At 38.3% G+C, this 24,541-nt stretch overlaps 1 protein-coding gene across 1 annotated transcript; it reads right to left on the bottom strand.

The window, feature by feature from the left end:
• Positions 1-22,888: 22,888 nt before the first annotated feature.
• On the bottom strand, positions 22,889-24,268 carry LOC145979009 (uncharacterized). The gene has a single exon (XM_083112069.1). It carries the CDS (start codon positions 24,266-24,268, stop codon positions 22,889-22,891), a length of 1,380 nt encoding a protein of 459 aa, XP_082968195.1.
• Between the last annotated feature and the right edge of the window lie 273 nt (positions 24,269-24,541).

Below are 24,541 nucleotides of genomic sequence, written 5' to 3'. Positions count from 1 at the left end.
AAAAGTAAAAAGCTACATAGCACGCGGGTTACAAATAATAATAATAATAATAATAATACCATGTGATATGATGTGGAAATCATGCAGAGGGATATAGGACTTGAAATTGATTCAATAAAGTTCTAAATTTGATTATTTTCTTCCAGTGTCCCTTCATCAATTTTATCTAATCGTCACGATTAGCCAAAAAACCAGAAAGAAACGTTGCAAAATGTGATATATGCAAAGTATCTTTCATTGCTCTCACAAACTATTTGTGTTTAATTTATATACATTTCGAATCATGCTTTGCTTTAAGTTAAATGTTAATTTGTATCTAAATTCAATTAAACATTACAATGCTGACCAAGGCATGAAACAAGGCTCAACAGTGTTACTAAATTAAATTAGTTAATAATTTAAAAAGTACTTTTACAAGGTATATAACTTCTGATGGAAAATCGATTAGTGTCCCTACAACGTTGTTATCTTCCATTGAAGAAATATATAGTGCGCTCAAGGGTAGAAATGTTCCAAGCGGAAGCGGGAGGGGTGTATCATGGACAAAGTCAATATATTTTTCAAGGAAGCTAAAATGTAACTTTACACGCCATGAAAATACTAACAGTAACTGTTATTATTATTATTGATTTATGTACATTTCTAATTTATGATAATATATTATTCTTTTATGCATTATTTACATATCACAAATTCAATCAATTTACTTTATGTGCTTTGAAAGAAGGAAGTCATGGCTTTAATTCGCGATAGAAATTCGGTATACGTTTAAGAAACTTTTCGCTCCACAAGCTTACCTTTTTGTTTTAGAAGTGTATTATGTGCTCACAAGGTATATTACTGCCGATCCAAAGCGAGTAGTGTTCCCACAAGGTTACTATCTTCTGTTGAAGAAATGTATGATGTCCCCACAAGGTTTACTACTTCTGACGCAAAGTGAGTAGTGTCCCCACAAGGTTACTATCTTCTGTTGAAGAAGTGTATGATGTCCCCACAAGGTTTATTACTTCTGATGCAAAGTGAGTAGTGTCCCCACAAGGTTACTACCTTCTGATGAAGAAGTGTATGATGTCCTCACAAGGTTTATTACTTCTGATGCAAAGCGAGTAGCGTCCCCACAAGGTTACTATCTTCTGTTGAAGAAATGTATGATGTCCTCACAAGGTTTATTACTTCTGATGCAAAGTGAGTAGTGTCCCCACAATGTTACCATATTCTGTTGAAGAAGTGTATGATGTCCCCACAAGGTTTATTACTTCTGATGCAAAGTGAGTAGTGTCCCCACAAGGTTACTATATTCTGTTGATGAAGTGTATGATGTCCTCACAAGGCTTATTACTTCTGGTGCACAAGTGATTAGCGTCCTCACAATGTTGTTATCTTATATTGAGGAAGTGTATGATGTCCTCAAAAAGTACAGGGGGGCTTAAAATTTTCGAAGGAAGGAGGGGCGACATAACGCATGGGTAAAATCAATATTTCAGTCAAGGAAGCTACAAGTTAGATAAAACTAAATTAATGCTTACTGGAAGAAAGCAATGTTTCGTTTCTTTTCCTTATGCCTCAGGCCTTGTCGATGGCGCAGTGGTAGCGTCGTCGCCTTGTATTCAATGGGTGCTGGGTTCGATACCCGGTGGAGGCACATAGTGGTTCGGATCCTACTTTAAACTGTAGGTCCAGTCCAAATTTGCTTTACTATGCATAAAGTGGTCTTAAAACACCAACTCAATCAATCAACACTATGTCAGTGTTATATCTAAGGAGAAGGCAACTGTGAATTCATTATGGCGGGGAAACAAATGTTTTTTTGTTTTTTTCGCTTTGGAAGATTCCTTCCACTGCAACTGCTTACTCATGATATCCGATTAACTGTAAACATGTTGAAAGGAAAGAACGGCGCCACATATCATGGAGGAAGAAGAAGGAAGTGCAGACACAGTGAATGATCCAGTGGGTAAAGCAGGCAGGTCATAATGATTTTTTTATTTTAATGCAAGTGTCATTTTTCTCTTCGGTGGGTCCTTTTGGCGGTACGAACGTTCAATAGAGTCCGTTTTTATTACATTGCTCTCTGTGGTAAAACCACCCGTGCTAGGGGTGCAAGGAACACATATTGAGACCAAAGTAACGTCATCAAAACACGAAGCCTTCGGTTGGCAGAACCGACATTTCAACTGATTCAAGTACTGATCAGCGATATATCGTCCAGACGATATATCGCGATATTGAGGAACTATCGTCCAGGCGATATTAACTAGATTATATATCGTCACGATATTTTTGTGATATATATTGTAGAGAGGGAGACGATATATCACCCATATCACTATACGGAAATAATATCGTATCGTCTGCGACGATATTTTCTTGACGATATATCTCGATATCAAAATTCCGATATTGTACATCCCTAGATTCAAGTCCAATTTATGCACAGATGTTAATCAGCCCGCCTCTGCATCGGATACGACATTTGTTTATTAAAGTTTACGTATTCTGGTTTTTTCACGTCAGGAACATGGTGATTGAACAAACACAATGACGAGGATTCGAACCTGGGACCTCTGACATACTACCAGTCGCAAGGGAAAGCAGACTTCAGTTTGCGGGATCCAGAAGTCCTGTCTTCGGGAAATGATTTCCTTACTTTCGGGATTTCCGATAGGTCAGGAATTTAAAGTGATCGCGAAATAAGAATTCTGGATATACTTAATTATCGGAAGGGAAATCTAGAAATGGCATCAAAATACGGAAAATAATTTCTTTGTAGACAAAATGTGCGTGGAACTCAATAATTTCAGGAGTGTTTGGAAATTCTGAACATTACCCATCCATAAAATTTTCTGAACTAGTCGGGAAATACGTGAAATTTTCTGTCCTGAAGATCGGGATAGTTTTATAAACCGTATCGATCCCGTCCCGGACCCATAAACTCCGATCACTCACACCCATAAAGTCAAAGAAACAGTTTTTTAAGTCCACTTTATGCACAGTATGGCTATTCGGGACTGGACCTACAGTTTAAAGTAGGATCCGAATTACTATGTGCCTCCACCGGGTATCGAACCCAGCACCCCTTGAATACAAGGCGACGACGCTACCACTGCGCCATCGGGAAGTCTGAGGCATTAGGAAAAGAAAGGAAACATTGCTTTCTTCCAGTAAGCATTAATTTAGTTTTATGTAACTTGTAGACCTATTTCATTTGATGATTTTTGGTCTTTCCATTAATTTACAGTGAACGAAAATATTCTCTAAATAATTTGAAAAATGTAAATAGTTAGGTCGTCTTCTGTGGCAGAGAAGTAAGTGTAGCGCCAGAATTCCTGGATTCGAATCTTTGTCAAGGCATAATGTGTTTTTGTCTTTCCATCTATTTCACAATTTTATCCTTGTCGTCGCGATTAGCTAAATTGGCAGAAAAGTGACGTAAAAATACAGATGGAATTAGTTTGATATTTTCTCAAACAGCACATTTGCAAGGGTCATTCAGGGTTGACCGACCAAGACTACAAGTCCTACAAGGACAAAACTATGTGAATTTTTTAAAGGAATCTCCCTGAGCATAGAGGCAATACTGCTATCAATGTGTCAGTTCCGTGAGTTATTTGGCGTTGAAGAAAAAAGACTGCTGTCATAGCCACCGCAGGATATCTTGATTTTTTTTGTCAGTGCTTCATCTGTCTAAAATTTCTTCTCTCTCATATTATTTTTAAGTGGCTCAAATAAATCTGATATGCACTAAGAGCTAAGCCCGGAGTGTAAGCAAGACCCTTTCGGAGAGTTATTGCTGTCAAATTGACCATGTAGGGAAATTATGGTGAAGGATAACATTTGCAGACAACATCAACGTCTTATTTATACAAATGTCATTATACGGCACCCTTCATCAACGTGCAGGAAAACTTGGCATAAATCATGACCCTTTCCCCAAAAATTTACATAGAGAGCACCTTGCATGTCCCAGTCGGACAAATGTGTCCACGCTGTTTATTCGTGAGCAACTATCGTTCTTCGCCAAGCTGTTGAGATCATTCGTACACTCTGGCCCATTCTCCGGCAGTTTTATCGTTCTCCTATTTATCATTGCACATTACACTATACCGAAAGTCACTGGTAGATGAATTTGCTTAGTTTGATTGATTTATTTGTTTTAAGTCCACTTTATGAACAGAAAGGCTAATCGGGACTGGAGCTACAGTTTAATGTGGGATCCGAACCACTGTGCCATGTGCCTTCACCGGATATCGAACCCGGGACTTGATTACGAGGCGACAACGTTACCACCGGGGAGGCCCTGAATTTGCTTAGTGTCTCGTACAGTCGCTAACTAGTCAACCGACCGTCCCTCACAAAAACGCGGCGCAGAAAATGGAAAAAAACTGTAGCAGAGGGAAGTTTATAATCGCATAACGTTGATCCCCGTAACTAGCAACAGTCACCTGAAAAAAGAATCGTCTGAAGCGTCGCCACGAGTACTGTTGGCTAAATGTAAGATGTTAGGGAGGAGAGCATTCGTTTTATGACAACTGTAGAGGAAATTGCAATTTAGTCGCATACGTCCTTCGATATTTTCTTCTTATGCCACAGTAATGATATCCCCCAGTTAAGAAAATTCTAACAAAGCATCCACGACAAGAATAATTTGCATAGGCATTCCTTCACCTACCGCATTTTCTCAAAATTGATCCATACAACTACAGGCATCCCCATATCTTTTTCCCAAACTGGGCAAGGAGTTTCGCTTCGAGCACTTGGTGGCAGGGTAATATTTCACATCATAAAAAATTACCTTGACATTTTATTATTATCATTATAGTTGTCGTTGTTTTACAAATCATAAAATTTAAATTGAATTGAAAATACCGTGGCGTTGTTGCTAAGTTCAGACTTGAGTCTGAAACTGGATTCGATTTGCTTCCTTTCCATAAACTTTAACATTTATTTTAGGAACAGTTCAATGTATTTTTGTATTTTTTCACGATGTGTATATCAGAGACTAGGGTCAACCCGATGGCGTGGCCTTGTAATGAAGGGGTTCCGAGTTCGGTAGTCGGCGGAGGCAACCAAAACTTCGGATCCCACTTAAAAATGTCGGTCAAGTCCCGATTAGCCTATCTGTGCATAAAGTGGACTTAAAAACAAAAACTCAAATATCAGAGACCACTAAGTGTGATATCTTTCAAGACACACCTTGTCCATGTTTTCACGCAACAATTTCACTATTCAAATGATATTAGGTGTCCCAGACATCTCAGGTAGGTCGCTTCACTGCCCCCCCCCCTTTTTCCCAATATGAGCGCGAATGCTAACATTCTACAAATTTTGGAGTAAGGAAAGAAATAAAAGCTGATTAAAAATAATATGGGTTATATTTAAAGATTCGTATTTTGCATTTCTGATTTTAACAAAAGTTTTAGCATATTTAAGAATATTTCAGTCAGAGGCGCAACCATGAATTTTTGTTTGGGGTGGAAAGTGCCAGGATAAATATGCCATATTAATAATAGTAATAATGCTAATAATAATAATGTTACTATTATAACATTATTATTATTGATTTTGCCATATTTTACTTCGCTTATTGTGCTACTTTTGGCTAATTTGCCAAAATGGGGATGAGTGATGATTTGATGAAATTGATGAATGGACACACACTCACAAACATCCATGCCCAAGCCGGAATTCGAACCCGGCACCAACATTATTATTATTATTATTATTATTATTATTATTAGTAGTAGTAGTAGTAGTAGTAGTAGTAGTAGTAGTAGTAGTAGTAGTAGTAGAAGAAGAAGTAGTAACAAATACATTATTACCCTCGTAAATTATGCAAGAAGGGGTAGAAGTTGGCGCTAAAGCATTTGTGTTCGAACAAACGATTGAATTATTTTTCAACACTTTCAATTTCACATTGATAAATGCATTCCAAATATAATTATTTTTTACATTAACATGTATAACTTTAGTGCACGATATATGTTTCACATATCGTCGGTGAAGGGATGAAGTGACGTATCTTGATTTTTACGATTTAAAGTTTTTCGTTCAAAATAATACCGTCGTGCTCATTTGATATTTAATATATCAATTGCAAATTTTGTACAATAAGTGTATGATTGTTGTTACATCTGGGGAAAAAGTTACATTTTGAACATGTTTTCATTTCTGCTGGAACAAAAATTTTGGAATGTGCTTCAATCACTTAAGTCCCTTCGCCTTTTCTTTTCAAAGATTGTGATTAAAGTTACGCCCTCCTTACATTTTTTTTTAAAATGATCTTTTTGGTATGTAGAGATACATTTATTAATTTTCCCGTTAATGTAAATTATTTAATAATAGTTGTATTGATTTCATACCTTTATTTAAAAGTGATCCATACCTTCACGTCTATTTACCCATTGCTGTTGAAAATAGTAGTTAAAAGAAGTTAATAAAATACAGAAACTTAATAATGGTTTATCTTTAATGCAATTCAAGATAAAGTACAAAGAAAATATGAATTCTGGTTGTACTTGTAACTAAGAATAACTATGGGACTTTGAAGGCTCGTACAATAGAATATTTTTAATATTTTTTTAATGATATTCAGTGTGGAAGATTTTTGTAGAAATACACAAACTCAGGTTCTCTCACTACAGGTGTATCTCCTTCACATAAAGACATCAAATCTGCATATATCTGTAGTGAAATCCTTGGTGGATGTGAGTGAAGACACTTTGGAGTTTTTGTGAATATAACTTTCCTTTGCAGCGAGATACTTCGATAAACCACATTTAAATGGCTGTCCTTGAAATAAACTTTATCTGGTTGATCCTTGATCACCATTAGTTATCGTATGCCTGTTCAGTCAATTCCTTCACCATTATCATCCTTCCTTACAGATATGGTCCTCAGATTTGATGCGACATCTCGGAAATCTAAGAAATTCATGCATCGAAGGGAATGCACAGTGTATGGTTTATCAGATCGTGCAAGTCTAAAAATTGGTAGCAGCTGAGCTGGAATGAATACATTTCCAGTTGATTTTAGTGCATTCATTCTGTCCGTGGTACGATTCAAAGAAATTTAAATTGATGACACTGATATGCTGAGCCATAGTAACAGTGTAGAGCATCATGGCTGCAATATGTTTTACATCATATTCTCTATTATTTTGACCCTTTCCAGTAGGCTCTGAAGTTTTCCTCCTCTTCTCTCTTTCTCAATGACATCTTCTTTTGGCTAGAGCAGTTCGCATTGTTTTCTCTGATATTAAAAATGTGTTTAGAAACATGGTTTTACTCACTGATACTACTTCTCTTTCCTTCTATGGTAAAAAGTAATGATTTGTTTTTAATCTTCGAGATTCTTCATTTTGCGTAGTTTTGTGTTTAACGTCTGAAACCTTTACATATGTGTTGACGAATTCTAGTTGAAGCTGAAGGTCGTCACTTGCATAAAAGTCCTTTAAAAATTCATGTCTTTCCGCATCTGTGATTTTAAAGCATTCTCTACCAAACTTTTCACATTTTCCATCACATTTTTCTTTCAGATTTCTCCCTGGAACTAACTTTTTTGTGCATGGACTAACGTATGATTCACCTTTGTTTCATAAATCTTATATACGGTAAATCTATATAATATCTCGTAAATCGTATATCTTGTTTCCCGATATAAGCTTACGCCAGTACGCGCCTTCATTTCTTAGCAGCCACTGAAGAAACTTCGCAGATATCTTCATGCAGAAAATTTCAAGATACACCAATTGCAGGGTGCTTAATTCTCCGGAACCAGTGGGAATTCAGCCACGATATTTTGACAGGTAACACAGGAGGTAGTCATAAATCAAAAACGCAATTTTTCGAGTTACGCCACTTCGCCCCTTCACCGACGATATATGCAACATGGAGCGATGTGGACACTAAATTGTGTGCATATTCAAAGTTTATTTAATACATATTATATACAATCCATTAGGCAACCAATTCATCCATCTCACAATAAACCAACAGCAAAAATTACATAAATTGTCTGCACGCTCCCTTTCCTCGAAACAATTGTTCATGCATTTAAAACAAAATCAATTAAGACAAGTCTTATTTCTCTGTCTGGTAATTTACAATGCATTACAGAGAACAATGATATATTGCGAGCAAAGCGAACAAGAAAATTTTTGGATTCAATTTTTTTTCAGGCTGAAATCAATATTGGTTTAATAGGGCTCAAACAATTTCACGAGACGCCAATGCATTCTCTCTCTCTTACAACTTTTGTGCCTCCCCGACAGGAACGGCGACAGGGGTGGGCGCGGATGGACAATTGCCTACCCAAAAATTGCTGTGCCAACCCAATCAAATTCAATAAATATATACTCTTGGGAGAATGCGAAAGGTCTCATAAATAAGTTTATTATAGTGTTCACTTCATGTATATTTTACTTGTGAATATTATATATATTACAGACAAGTTCACATATTATCATTCAATAAAAAGCTTTGCCGAAACACTGATTTCGTGAATAGGTTTACAAAAGTCAGAGTAAATAATAAGTTGAATGGGATTAATTGAAGATTTTCTTTCAACTTCCTTAATTTTATCATTGGAAAGCGAAAGGAATTTCCAAAAATTTGAAACAAAAAATGTGATCTAATGCCCACTTGTATGCTTAAGCAGCCAGTAGGCTTAGGAGGCTTTATGAGAGAGGCTTTTTGTGCAGAATATGATGAAGATTAGAACAGGATTATGGGCCTGAGGGCTGCAGCTTCTGACCTTCACAGGGATGATGTATCAAATTGCTTTGAAAATGTGCCACATAATGAAAAGAAATAGATACTTGAAATGTGGCAAGAATATAGAAATATAATTAACTGTCTGCCATATAACTTGGCCAAAAAGTTGTAACTGAAACTGAGTGTAGAAGGGGTGGAGTGGAGTTGCTTGATGTTGTCAACTCCGGGCTTCCGGCCTGGGTATGATTAAGGTGATCTGTTAAACAAATAAAAACCTCTTCTTCGCATTGCTTCCTCGTGCAACACACAAAGTTGTTTAGTTAGGTCTATATTGAAATACTAACACAGAGGTAATTTGATACATCCCTTTCATCATCACGATTTTATATACCTCTAATTTCTAATTTCGATATCGTATCCAAAATAGATAATAATAATTTTATATTCATTCTACTAATAAGAAGCAATCACAAAAATAGATTTTGATAAAACAGCTCTGTAGGTTTGAAAAATAGCTGCAGAATTAGTAATGACTTGATGAGTTAGCAACCGTATTAGGAATCTTCTTAAATGAGTTGTTGTTTTAAGTCCACTTTATGCACAGATAGGCTAATCGGGACTGGACCTACAGTTTAAAGTGGGGTCCGAATCACTATCTGCCTCCACCGGTTATTGAACCCGAGACCGCTTGATCACAAGGCGACGACTTTACCACTATGCCATCAGGGAGGCAAAAAATCTTCTTACAGATACATTTTCCCTATCAGTTACGTAATCATGTGATTTTTCTTGTGGTTAACTAACATAGAATAGGGACACAATTTTAGAACTCTGTGCTTCATAACATAATACATACAATTCTATTAATTTTTTATTTATTTATTTATTTATTTATTACATTTCGGTGATATTTTACCAAAATGTCCTTCTTTAGCTTAGGTAAATATTATGCAGAATAAAATAATAATTTGATTTATACCCGGGTTCTTGCTTTTTTTAAATTTTGCTAATAAGACATTATTCATACTTATGTCAAACGCTGAGCTGTATTGGGCGCTCGGAATGCACACGTCAAGTAGTGACACCCTTATACAGATCGGATTGATTTCAGTTATTATGTATTAGTTTTAATCTGCGAATTAATTAATGTTTAAACGATATTTTTCATTTTATTGCAAGAGATTTTACCATTCATTATTTTTAGTAAGGGGTTTGCAGTCTGCGTGTGAAACAAAACAAGGTGGCGAACACACTATGTTTGCATTTCTCAGTTCGTCGATTTCATCAACATGTCGTAAGTGTATCTCGCGATTCACGATTATTGGTACTGCACGACACTCGAAACACGATGGGGGCATTTTAGAATGAAGCGTCCTGAATTCCAGTCCGTATCTGTTGGTAATTCTATGTCTTGGCCAGTTTGTAAATGCTATAGATACTTCTTACAGGCAGGTGTGCACACGGAGGTGCCAAAGGTACCTGGCTACCCCAAACGTCTTCTAAAAAATAAAGAAAATATGTTGAACTACCATTAAAATAATGAAAATAATATCAGTGGTAAAAAATAAGGAATTTCGTTTCATTTGAGATGAGCATCTCTCTGTCTGTCTGTCTCTCTCTCTCTCTCTCTCTCTCTCTCTCTCTCTCTCTTTCTCTTTCTCTGAGTCTCTCCCTCTCCACAAAACAATGTGATATTCCTTTACTATAGTAATCAGTAATCACGTAGAAAATAAATTATTTTTTTCTTGATAAATCGCAGAGCCCCTTCACATATCGGACCGTAAATATTCTTTTCCCGAGGACCGACTTGTCTGTTAATACAACCTTCTCATATTTTAAATAAGACTTTCATGTTCGATGATTTTCATGAATGCTCTCTCACTTCTCATTCAATGACAAGTGTATCAATTTTCAGATTTTTGCTTACATCTGAATTATACGGTTTAAAATGACATGTAACACATGGCATTAAGTATCGAGTGACCAGGTACAGCAATATATTTTATGAAGTAGGCTAATGTGCATTAGAAAACATGGTAAAACTGAACCTACAGATGTACTTCGTGAGAGTGATTCAGCTGAGAGATATAGCCTTGTATTTATCATTTTCAATTGTTTACTTTCATTACTTAAAATATCGACACGGTGATAGTAAAACCTGTGCTAAAGTGATAACAAATGCTCATTCTATATTGTTAAAATTTCATGTTCATATACTTAATACTTTCTGTGAAAATAACATGAAGTTACGACTATAGGCTAGCCATGTCCAGGTAGGTAACTGAAACTTCTCTTAAGGGACCCCAAATAAATTATTCTGCGCGCACCTATGCTTACAACATCGCAAGTATAATTATTATTTTGTATTATGCCAGACAAGACTCCCAAGTTTGTTGTTTTCAATTCATGTGGCAATCTTGTTGCGCGTCCCTGGAAGTTACGTGAGTTGGGTTGTATACGTACAGTCATGGACACTTCTGGGTTGTAATGATTGCATTGAAAGTTAATGGGATTGTTATAACCCAGACGTGTCCGTGACTGTACATACAGGTTAGATTTTCAGCGCTCATAGATCAGAAACTAAACACTTTCGAGGTTATGAGTATGAGGAAAAGTTTCTTTTTATATATATATATATATATATATATATATATATATATATATATATATCAGAATCCAACCGTTGTTGAAGTTGTTTTAGGACACCCTGAATATGTTGGATGGGGGGGGGGACGAGCATGAGTGCATGAAAAACTCATATAAGGTCCTAGATTTATACTGCCCACCCTAATTTATGAATATACAGCTTCTGCCCACCGGTCGAAAATTTTTGGCGCCGCCCCTGCTCCTCGATGGTATAATGATAACATCGTTGCCATGTGATCAGGGGGTCCCAAGTTCGATACCCGCTGGAGGCATATGGCACAGTGGTTCGGATCCAACTGTAAACTGCAGGTTCAGTCCCGATTAGCATTTCTGTTCGTAAAATGGACGTAAAACCACAACCCAATCAATCAATTTTACAACTTATTTTCCTTCAAGTCGTTCGGCGCCCAGGGCAGACTCCCTCCGCCCCCTAGCTACGGTACTGAAGACTAAGAAAAGATAAGACTAAGAAAAGCAGGTAATGCGAGCGAAGCTATCAAAAACATTTTACGAAAAGTATTTTTATTTGCATAAAATTTCAGGTTGTGGGCTGTAATTGCAGGTACACTTGGCCGTCAATGTTTGCCCCCCTTGTCCCCCCCAAGAACTCATTTCAGACCAAGGTTGGGGGGCAATGCCTCCCCTGCCCCTCCCCCCTTGTGGTCGCGCCACTGCATCGGAATGAAAGTGGCGACACGTGAGCTGCGTTCGCGCTAAATCTTTCGTTGCTGGGTCACTTGATGTCGACAAATAAACTCAAGGTCGACAGATTTAGGGTCGCGTGGGTCGTGCAGGGAAACGTGTAAACTGCTTACGTGCCACCTATGATGTAAGCGTTCTCATTTTGATAGGAGTGTTTGGGATTGATTACGTCAGGTAAAATGATTTCCTTACGCTAACCTGATGTGAGGGTAGGATGTATCAACTAGGAATGAAGTTAATGGCAAGCACAAACACACCTGTTGTGTGTGTGTGTGTGTGTGTACAGTGTACATAGAGGTCGATTTGGTTGATTTGATGGTTTAAGTCCACTTTATGCACAGTAAGGCTAATCGGGATTAAACCTACAGTTTATAACTATGATCTGCACCAATGTATGCCTCCACCGGGTATCGAACCAGGGACTTCTTGATTACAAGGGAACAACCCTACCACTGAGCCATCGGGGAAGCAGAATTAAATATTATCATGAGGATTCGTAACATATCCAACTTACAGACCCTATTTCCAAGATGTCTCAACTATTGAATGTCGATGCTAAATTAAGATGTAACACAATTCAAACAAGTTTCGCATGTAGCAGTTTGCTAGCTTCTTCCTTGCTCAATTCATTCAACTTAAATTCACAATTTGTACTAGGTGGTTAACCGTGGCGACAAAGTAAGAGATGACGGAAAATGTGCTAAACAAATAAGAGGAAATGAAATATTTCCGCAGGATTTGTCTCAAGTGACGGTGGAAACTTTAAGTTAAACACCCACTGAGACGCGGCAACAGAAAGCAACAGAACTTGACCCTGAATGAAAAAGAGGAGGTCAACTCCGCAACACATGAATATTTAAAAATCCTTGGTGAGAACAGTTGTTTGGCAAAATGCACGACAAATAACGTTTTCATTTGTTTCAACCGGAGACACTGGCACAGTTCCTATGTAAGACTTAATCCAACTCATTAATAATGGATCGGGACACTGAAGGACGAGGTCCTCCAGCCTCCTCTCGCCACTCACACTACGCAACCCTCTCTCTTGGTATACTTTTGCGTAGATTGCTTATCATAGCTGTTACAAGAGCGGAAGTGTCCCGTTTAGGATTGGAATATGGAAGAGGATTCTAGTATTTGTAGGGAGAAGTTTCTGACCTTGGTGCCTATTAATAAAACCAAGGTGTGTGCGTATATGTTTGTGTTTTCTAAGATTATTGTACTTGAGGAATAAATATAATAAAAGAAAAGTATATACAGAATATGAATATAAAATATAACAAACAAAATCGTATATATGTTTGACCAGTGTTTCCAAAATTTCTAAATAGACTTGTATATGTTAAGGATTTGGTTGGTGCTGATTTTCAACCTGAAAATCGTACGGAAATTTATAATGAAAAATATAATAAAATACTAACTTGGAATATATGATATTATCTAGTAAATTTATTGAGTAATATAAGTTCTTAGACCTTAAGCCTCACAAAGGAACAGGAGTTGCAAGTATCTGGTCTTCCTTCTTTTAGTCCCTTTTTCCACCAGTAACAGATGCAGACTACTACTTTGTCGAACTTCAACAACAGCTATTATCAAAGTCTTGGATGTTGTACTAAACGCTCCGAGGATCCTTAGCAGGACATTCCGTTGTACAGATCTGAGACTATCTCTGATTTGTTTTTGGGCTGTGAGATGCGCCCAGACTGACGCAGCATAGCATATCACTGGCATATCATTACTACAGCATGAGCAAGTAATTTCACTGGTGGACAATAACGTTTTGTGTGAACAACAAATCACACAGCATTTCACAGTGATAGTCGCTCCTGCGGCATCCAAACATATTTTTTAGAAAATAATTTTAGGCATTATATGTTTCAGAATAGCGTTTCATATATTTACATTACATATATAGTATTTTATAGACTGAGCCTTACACTTAACTTTTGTAGTCAACAATCATAACTAATTGACATATTACCTACGTGTAAAACGCAGATTTTCAGTTCTGAGATGGATGTTCATTGTATGTTTAAGTCCACTTTATCCTCATATTCGGCGTTTGTTGAAAGCTCTTTCTGTTTCAGTGTACATACTCTGCGTTTACAATAGACTTTCCCAGCTATATTTTCTGTTTCCTATTCTTTCGTTATTCTAACAGGCTTCTGTTTATGTTTTCTGATTCGTGTGTTTCGCTCTTGCTGCTTTCTGGTTTCCCATTAATTCCAGCCCCCCCCCCCTTCCTCCCCCGTTGACAATTTTCTTCAAGACTCCTTGAACAAAATAAGAAAGGAAATCGTTAACTGGAATATCCTAATATAACAAAAGTCTGAATGGAATACATGTACGTATTTTTTTTAAATATTTAAACAAGTACACAATTCGAACAAGTGTTCTCGGGTTACCAGTCAGGTTAAATTGGAGTTGGCTTCCAACGTTTCGAGGGCATACATTGGATAGAAATGCTAGGTTTTAGATTGACACAGAATTTCCATAGTAAGGAGGGAACGAACTTTGAAGTTCGGGGAGGGGGGCAATCAATATTTAGCGCTTTGGCATAAAATTCGTATGATGATCATTATTTAGACACCATACTATTTGATGATAGTATGGTATAAAGTGGATTTTACTCTGGATTATTCGCTAAGCGGCATTGCGGTGGGTGTCATAGCCATCCGCCTCTCTTCCTTCTCTCCTAAATAAAACATGTGATGCATGAAAATGCAGTGAAGTAAAATAGAGCACAGAGAAATCCACGGGTAACTATTCGTTATTTTAAGTTACTTTTCTGCCACTTTAGGATAATGAAGGTGAGAGAGATGATTTGACACAGCATCAGGTACGGGGCGCCACGAGCTCAGAGACAACAAAGTGGGTGCTGAAGAAGCAAGAAGAGAACAATTTGGAAGGAGTAAAGGTCGCGGGACCGTGTGAAAATATTTACTCCTTATTAAATTAATATTAATGCCGGTTTCTTAATTAATGCCCTAATTATTTTCTTGCTCGATTCGCTTGCAGTGCATTGCACAGTGTACAACAGCGGATTGAAGGAAAGGGGCATAGAGCGCTGGAAGTCACCACTATAGAAAAAAATAAAAAAATAAAAAAAGGTACAATTTTTACGGTTCACATTATGTGATATTATATACGAAAAGATTATTGTAGTTCTTGTCTTACCATTTACATGATATTGAACCACTTTTCTACCCCATTTCTTAGTGATACACCTTTTCGTTTTTGGCGCCCATGAGCAAATGGATAATAAGTTGGGAAAGAGTAAATAGCACGGCATCCTTTGAAAGTATTGACGCAAAATTAAATTAATGTAATATTATTGTAAGTATGCAAATAAATAGATATAAAAATGTTCCCGCTCGCTTCGCTCGTAATTATCCCTATTTGGGTCTTGATAAGACGATTGTGAAGGATTATACTGTAGCTACATTACGGTTTGATTTCATTTTTGTTATTTAGCGTCGCTTTTCTTTCACTTTGAGCTGATCGGGACGATGAGAATAAATGATGATATGATAAAATTGATGAAGAAACACTCACAAATAACACTCATGCCAAGCCCGAAATTCAAACCCCTGGTCTTTGGCGTCGTAGCGCGCTGTGCTAATCACACCGCCACGAAGGTCGGCTACTACATTGCCAGACACGACCAATATTCTTGGTGTTGATTGAATATTTTAGTAAATTTAGGAGATGATGCCGCAGTTCATTAGGTGAATCACTTTCCAAAAAGCTCAAAAAGTGCTTTTGCAACAGGAAAACGTGCCATCCCACAAATCGAGCGTTTCAAACCCAAAATTGCACTAATTTTGCTTCGAATTTATTCCCCATCCAGCCTATTCACAGGACTTGGCCCGTGGGATTTCTTCCTGCAGGTGCACCATTTTAACGAAGTAGTTCTATTAAAAATACTACTGTATTGTGTGTTCCGTGTGCTGTCATAATTGTACTAAATATACTACATACTAACGCATTGTAAAGAAGCCGATACAACAGGAAAATATGTAATGTAAGATGTGCATATCAAACTTGTCGCAGAAAGTGAATTTTACACGTGAGATATAATCCAGATTTTTTTACTTTGAAATACTTCAAGTCTAAGAGGAGAATTTGTTGCAGGAGGCAATAAATACTATTTTCACTATCTAAAACTCTGTGTATGAAACGATAATTGAATCAGTCATAGGAACAAACACGTTCGGGTTAAGACAACTGCAGCATGAATATTTGGTTTTCCCCACTGGTGTACGCAGGGTATGGGTTGGGGAAGATGATGATTCTGCAGCTCCACAATTACCTAAGAATTTTTGAGAAAATTTGAAATTCTGAAATTCTGAGAAAATTAATTTTTTTCAAATGAAAGCACTAAAAACTCTGGAAAGGTCAAAATGATAAGAGCAAACTCCCCTTAAAACGACCCCCCGATATTTGTCTTTGAACAACTTTAAAAAGGAAGGCAAAAAATAATATTTATGAAATATTTTATATCCCGTCTTCTCCCAGAACACAGTGAAGCAGCTATGTAATATCTACCTTTACAATTCCGGCCGCCTCCGAAACGAAAAATCATGCGTATGGTGTGCCCAGTTAGATTTTTCTATCTTATCATTCAGTTGTGGGCTTTTTAACATCTATTCCCCGACCAAAAAACACTGCATACACATAATTTATTTTCTGACATTTCAAATTATTTAAGAAATCAATGTACTAGCTTTCTGCGTGTCGAAAATATACATTTTAAGATATAACTATTGACCACTTGACAGGCTATTGCATCCAAATTAAAATCAGTTACTATATTCATCAACATAATATTGGAGGGTTATGATGATCGAATTTAGTTATGAATTTTGGACTATTATCCTTATGCTTGCTGCCTTGAAATTCTTTATTTGGGAGACTGCGTTCAGGACCTTGAGGGGGATGGACATTCCTGGTGTAGGGAATCATAGTCCCTCTTTGGCCCAGTAAAAAGAATGTCTAAAGCAGGAAATGGTGGCAAAAAGATGGCTAACGAAAGTCCTTGGTATGTCACTGTTTGTAGAGTTCGGTAGAGTTTTATTTTTAAACCCACTTTATGCACATAAATGCTTTTCGGGACTGTGGTCTTGTAGCTTAAAGTGGAATCCGAACAACTTGTGCCTCCACCTTGCATTAAACCCGGAGCCCTTTGATTACAAAGAGGTCGCATTACCATTACGCTACTCATCAAAGAAAGAAAAACTGAGACTCTTCCACAACTTTTCAAGAGAGGAACTGTTCCATTTGGAACATAGAAGGGTAGGAGAAAGGTCTGTTCCTCTTTCTGATAGCGAAGGAAGTGTGATAATTTACATTGACATTTCTTAACATTTTGATGTTTTTCCCTCAAAAATAGGACGAGAACCCAATGTTTTTTTTATTTCCATGTGTTAGTACATACAGCGTAAGTCACAATAATTTTTCCGATTTCAGTGTCTATTTATTTCATTGTAATGATACGTAAATGACTGATATTACACACACAGATTGAAAAACTCAAAATGTTTTTCCTGGCGTATTATAAATGTTCTCTGTGTGATCCACGTGTTACACGACACACATCTAGTCTATAATCAAGTTCCTGCCACAACTTTTGCTAGCATGTCAGGGTCCACGTCGGCTATGGCTGCAGTGATGCGCTCACGCAATTCCACCAATGTTGTAGCATTTTCTAATTGACTTGCCAGAAGGCGGTTCAACCACAAATCTTGTTCGGAAATGCCTCTGAACGAAAATACAGAACGCTTTCTGCTGTCCAGCGGTAGCCATTTTCCTCACTGCTACTAAACTGCCTTCTGGTGGCCGACAGCGCAACTACGAGTCTTCAATAGAAAGAAGAAGAAAACTTTTTGAGATTTTATTCCATAAAAAAATTACATATGCAAGAAAAGCTCATTACCTTTCGTATAAGAAATGAACGAAATCGGGAACATTATTTTGACTTACGCTGTATATTCAGTTACAATAAGGTATACCAAGTTTTACTCTTCCCTTTTGCTGTTTTGAGAAAAGCCTAATTCTAAAGTTGCGGATTTCGCAATAATTTAATATTTAAAGGGTTATATCTACTAACAGCGTCAATATCCAAGTAATGTGCTATTTCAGTGAGTGCTAATAGTGAGCTTTCATGCCGAGTAAAAAAAAATGGTAGTGTTGTTTAACCAAGATATTAAGGGCCGAAATAAGTAAAAATACAGTGGAAACTTTATTGCCGCATAACAATGGAAAGCAACAATACCCCATAAAACAATTGACTATATACAAGCAAAGAGTCTTACACTAACAACATATTTTTAAGAAGTATAGATAGAACCTCAGAATTGCATGTTTAAGGCCATTGGTGGCGACTGGGTTCCAAAACCTGGGGGTGGGGCGGTGCAATGAAAATTTACTTTCTCTTGGTAGACAAGGCTTACCATTAAGAGGCCATAGTGAGGAGGCAAAAAAATGGGGAGCAACTATCCCTTAAATCGTCGCCACTGTTTAAGGCTGCCATTTTAATTAGAACGTGAAATCGGAACATTTTTTACCACACGACTCCTCTGTTTCCAAGCATTAATATCGTGTGCCGGAACCATCTGAGTATGCGTGTTTGCCCATTTCTTCTCATCAGGCATCAAAACATCTGTGGTATCTGTGAGTGTTTTTACGAAGCTGTTACAAATGCACGGAATGGTCAATCCACTCGACAACGCGAGATTCTAACTGTGGGCTGCGAACTGAACGCAGGCAGTTCTCGAACATTTCTATCTGATTCGAACCATAACACCACTAATGTGTCTTGTCCTCCCATGTTTGCAGCTCTTATGAAAGCCGAAACCCACCAAATTGTCCATATTCAGGCACTCGCAAGTGTTCAAAGTTGTGATTGATTCATTGATCTGCTTTATTTTACTTCGCCTTTTGTGCCACTTTTGGCTAATTTGCGGAGATTGGAATGAGTGATGATATTATGAAATTGATGAATGGACACTCAAAAAACATCCACGTCCAGACCGGGATTTGAACCCGGTACCCCTGGCCTCGTAGCGCTATGTGATAAGCCCTCCTCCACGAGGGGCGGCTGTTTATAGATGCCTATCACAGCTTCCTCAGTCTTGTCATATATCGGTACCAAACAAAGGAAGTTTTCTCGAATATAAGCCGGATCGAGAAACAATTAATGCACAGTTCCCAACACATCTAATGTTTCGTCTCCCAATGTGATCAAATGTTTGTCTACAGTGACGTGCCCAAGGGAGGGTAGGTGGGGTCATAACCCCATTTGACAAAGTATTCCTTAAAAAAAAAGAACGTCAAAGACAGACAAATATGGCAAAATGAGGACTGACCACCAAAAATAGTATTCATAACCCCTCTCCCTTCCGAAAATTCTGGGGATACCACTCTTTATCTCGGACACATTATTTATAATGAACTCACCAGAAGTTTTTATCATTTCGTATTGGAGACTTAAGTAAGATCGTTCTTCCCGCAGGTTTGTATATGATCCTTTAGGGTGTTGTCGCCTGCCTTCGCACCTAACCTTAACAAAGCCCTAATTTTCCATCCTTGTGACTTGCATCTTCAAGACTAGAAGATTGATTGAATTGCTTTATTTTACTTCGCTTTTTGTGCCACTTTTGGCTAATTTGCGAATATGGGGATAAGTGACGATATGATGAAATTGATGAATGGACACTCAAAAACATCCATGCCCAGGCCAGGATTCGAAACCGGAACCCTTGGCGTCGTAGCGCGATGTTGCAACATCCTCCAGTTGGACACCAGTCGTCACAAAGTTAGTCTGCTACTCCATTTGTCGGGAACATTAGACTCTTAGTAACTCATCAAGGCTTGCTGGGTAACAAGTATAAAGAAGCCAATATCTGAAATATCAGTATCTGCTGTAGGTTCACACATGCATATGCATTTTTTTATTATATAAGGTTACAAACCGCATACACGGAATTTGGTCCGGGCACAACTAAATCATCAATCAGAACTTTGTTTTTCAGTTGATTTGTGTAGTTTATTTCTTTTTTAATAAACTGCTCCAATACCCGGTATTGCTGAAATATTAACTTTAGAGAAAGAGACCTTCGATCTCTTCAGCCCTCGACCCGAAATAGCACTACACTGAGGCTTCGGAAGTTCCGCTGTCGTCATTGTCTTCATCTTTGGACCCGAACTGGAACTAGATGTAGACTTCGTTACTTTTCATTTTCAAATCACTAGATCTTATAAAGCCACCAATGGACACTGATCGACTGTATGAGTTGCCACACTTACCTCTGAAGTCTCATTAACCGATTCTATTGTACAGATCAACCGGGAAATGAATATTCTCATATTCTAGAACGTTCAGCAGGAAAACGATTCGTTAATATTGTCAGTAGTAGTTCGACTCCTTCTCTTATTCAAGAACGTTCCCTCTCGCGCTTTCCAGAGATTAAAAATTACAACGAATCGTCCTACTTGTGACGCTACCTTTGTTGTGCAGCTTTCAAATGCTGACAAGTTTTTCCATAGTGCTCAAGTTCGCTGCGACAACACCGAAAGCGCAAGAAAAGTTTACGTGAAATATTATGAACAACAAGGTTATAAAACATTCTTCGTCTTGCCTTGATAATTATTTCTCTCTTTAAGTCATCGTCCTATTATTCAAGAAGACAAAAACCTATTTTTTTTCTAAAGTAAATTGAAAAATTTCCGATCCTCACCTTGGATACGTGCTATTAATAATAAAATGGTTATAGAGCATTCTCTGTCTTGTCTCGATAATCATAACTCTCAAATTATGATCACATTATTCAAGAAACTAAAAGCCTCCTTTTATCTAGTGTAAACAGAAAATTTTCGGTGGGGGGCTCGAGCCGCCTTGGATACGTGCCTGATGTCAGATTAAGATCCATGACTTGCCTGTTGTATGCAGTAATACCGATCTCACTTCAAAACCTTTCTACGCTGAATATGACATGGTTTAACAAGTTGAACAAGGGATGCTGGACGGCGTGAGGAACAAAATGAAGGGGTGATGAAGCACCCTTCACCACCTCCTGGCGGCCCCCCTGATTCTAAGTAAACCCAAACTCATACACGAAAATAGTTATCGAACTACTAACACCGAAAAAGTTATCAACTGTATATTGCCAAGTTCATACTTAATGCCAATCTTACATACCTACAAGTTTCTTGTGAACAATTTAATAAGTGTAAAATATCAGCACTATGCATCGAAAATTTGAGTTTCTGTTGTCTCGGCACGGTGAGGTTGTCAGTTTCGGAATGGTGTCCTTCCTTAATCCACAAAGCTGCATACTTTGGGGCAGGGAAATCTTATGACTGAACCATAAATAACAAATGATTTTTCAATGGTGTCTGTTACATAGTTAAGACATGGAATAATATATCCTTTCAATTCCATTTTTCTTTAAAGGGATAAAAACACTTCTGGCAGAGATAAAAATAATTTTCTTTTGCAGGGGAAATCACCGGCACCCCCTTCGCTTAATTCGCACACTGCTTAACTCATTTAATTATTAACCTTCCTAAAATACCACTCTTTCTCCCCTCTGTCTTAACACATTCTCCCCGCTCCCGAACTTTCGTTTCATTACTAACATAAAAAGTAAAGTGTTCCCCTGTGCTTTGCACCAAGCTATGAAGGCGTATACGGGGTGTGGAGTTAGGGCCCCACACTTTCTTGATCACGGCCAAAGCTGGGGCCGCCTTTATGTCCCAGAGTATCCTCCACGCAGGGGCGCCGACTTGTCAAAATTATTGGGGGGGCTCTGATCACTGAAATAAATTCCCTTTTTTAAGTTTTGGCCTCAGTGTTCGGAATCTCATAAAAGTCCATGAATTCCTCAAAAATATCAAAATTTATATTCACAGTTCGAATGCAGAATATTAATTGTCCACGGATGGATATGTCACAATTTTCGTCAAACATAATGGTAAAATATTCCCGACTTTTAATATCTGTTACCACGGAGCGCAAAACAGATCTCCCTAATATATCAATGATTTCGTTCTGAATGTCATGCGAGAGCCATTTGTAGCCCGAACGTCCCATCCACTCTCCTAGTTCATGCACATCTTCTTTTGAAACTCTTTTTAGTAAAAATTTTAACAATACTCATAATTGCATACTTAGTATATACTAATAAGTCATGTGTTTTGCTGTCTCTGGTCACAGCCCCCCTAAAGTTGATGGTTTAGCGGTCTCAGCCCCCTAAAGTTGATTATCTAGAACATTTCAAATGTGTATATAAAGTTAAGTTCATGTGGCACAATTCAGAGTAAACTTCACAAGAGAAGCAAAAAAATACATTAGATCGTCTTAAGCAAAATTATTTGGGGGGCTCTGCCCCCACATCGTTAACATTGGGGGGGGCTCGAGCCCCCCCAAGCCCCATGGAGTCGGCGCCTATGCCTCCACGTACCCACTTTATACTGTACTACGTTGGGCGGGCACCAGAGCCGCTTGAACAGGTGGAAAAAATCCCGGGTCTCTCGCATGGTAGACTAGAGAGCAACTGGGAAGGCGGTCGTCTGCTACCTTCGCGCAGAGCGTTGCCACATCCGCGGCCGAGTGGATATGCGATGTATTTCGCACGCACCGCAATGAAACGATGAACAAGATCTTTGAGCCAAAATTAAAAAAAAAAAGAAATTTCGTTTGACATTAAGCGAACAAATCGAAGCATTTTTGTCTCCATAGATACTACAATTATAAACATACAAATGAAATCGCAAAACAGAAATGAATAGGATATGAATGCGGCAACTGAACATACATACCTGCAATTTTACTCAGATTCAGAAGATTCATTTTCACCCTCAGTGTCTTCGGAGTCGGAGTCCTGGAGGTTGATAACGAAGGGCTCCATGATGCTGTCTCGAGAGATTTCACGGTGATAATCCTCTTCTTGCAGACGTTCTGCATGTTGCACACATTTATCCCAAGCAGAAACCGACACGTTCGCTACAGCCTCGTGCGTCAACTTTTCGACATCAGCCATTTTAAAAGTGCTGTTCTTTTCTGCAACGTAAGATTTCACTTGCGCCCAGATTAATTCGATGGGGTTGTATTGGCAATGGTACGGGGGCAGACGCACAACTTGGTGGCCGAATCCTCTTGCAAGTGTATCCACTTCGTATGATTTCGACGTCGGCTTGTGATTCCTGACCAAAAGTAACAGCTCTGCTCTGGTTTGCGAAGATGCGTGGGGAATATTGTGTTTTTCCAGCCACGATATTATTTCTGCTTTCCTGGTATTTGTTGTTGGGGCCTTATTTAACTCTACAGAGTGTACGCTGGCATTATCCATAACTGTAGTGGAATTTGGAGGAAGGTTCGGAATTAATTTTTCTTCAAACCACTGCTTATAAACAGCACCAGTCATTTCGTTGTGGTAATCGGTAGATGTGCTTTTCGATTTTGCTCTGAAAATTAATTTGCAATCGGGAAGGAAGCCGGTGTTTGCAGAGCCAACGTGGCAAACAATCAGACGCCCCCCCTTTCCTACAGGAACTTTTAGGCCACCCGTACCATCGTTCATTTGCCAACATGTTTTTCGTGTGTGGTTCTGGTTAACCCACGTTTCATCGAGGTAGAAAACAGGTGATTTTCCTTCTTGTTTGATGCAATGAATCTTTCGCAAGAATGCAGCTCTCGCAGCTACGATGTCCGTCCTTTCCATTAACATCTTCCGTCCATCATTGCATTTTCTATATTTAAACCCCATGCTCTTTAGAATACGCAGCATAGACCATCGGCTGCCAACAAATTTACATTCCGCCTTCATTTTCTTTGCAAGTTTCAATGATGTAGGAAATTCACCATTTCTGTACATGTTCAAAACTTCCCTGCGTAATATGCTCTTATCGAAATCATCAATATCGGTAACAGGCTTTTCGCGGCGAGGATTTTTGCCTGGTGATCGAAATACAGCACTCCCACTTGCACGAACAGATTTTTTCCCCTCGCTCACAATTCTCTGCACTGAACGCAAACTTACCCCGCACGCCGCGGCAGTCCTTTCTTGAGGTCTGGCAACATGGCACTCAGCTTCGCCCTCCACAATCGTTTTCTGCTCGGCCTCGATTTTAAAGTAATTGTACACGTTGTACACGATCTCACGTGCTTGCTTGTGTAAAACACAACGCTTCCTATTCTCAGCTTCCATTGTGCACACGGATATACCAAATATTGCTACTCCAATAGCCACAACCAAAACAGTAAATCACAGCGTTCAAAACTCCGCGCGCGGAAACACAGTTGCAGATTCGACCGTACTGGCTCCAAATCAGCGTTGCCAGCCTCGCACGGGAAACAAACGCTGCTCACTGAATTTATTCTGTAGGCTACTGGAAAGGGTAGTAGAATTTCACGCTTATCAGACATTTTATTATTTGCGTTTGTAATAATAATAATAATAATAACAAAATAAGGAATAATA

This window comes from Lepisma saccharinum, chromosome 25 (genome assembly GCF_977018435.1).
Source record: "Lepisma saccharinum chromosome 25, izLepSacc3.1, whole genome shotgun sequence".
NCBI classification, from domain to species: domain Eukaryota; kingdom Metazoa; phylum Arthropoda; class Insecta; order Zygentoma; family Lepismatidae; genus Lepisma; species Lepisma saccharinum.
The sequence above is the reverse complement of the archived record's forward strand: the minus strand, read 5'-3'. Positions and strand labels throughout refer to the sequence as shown.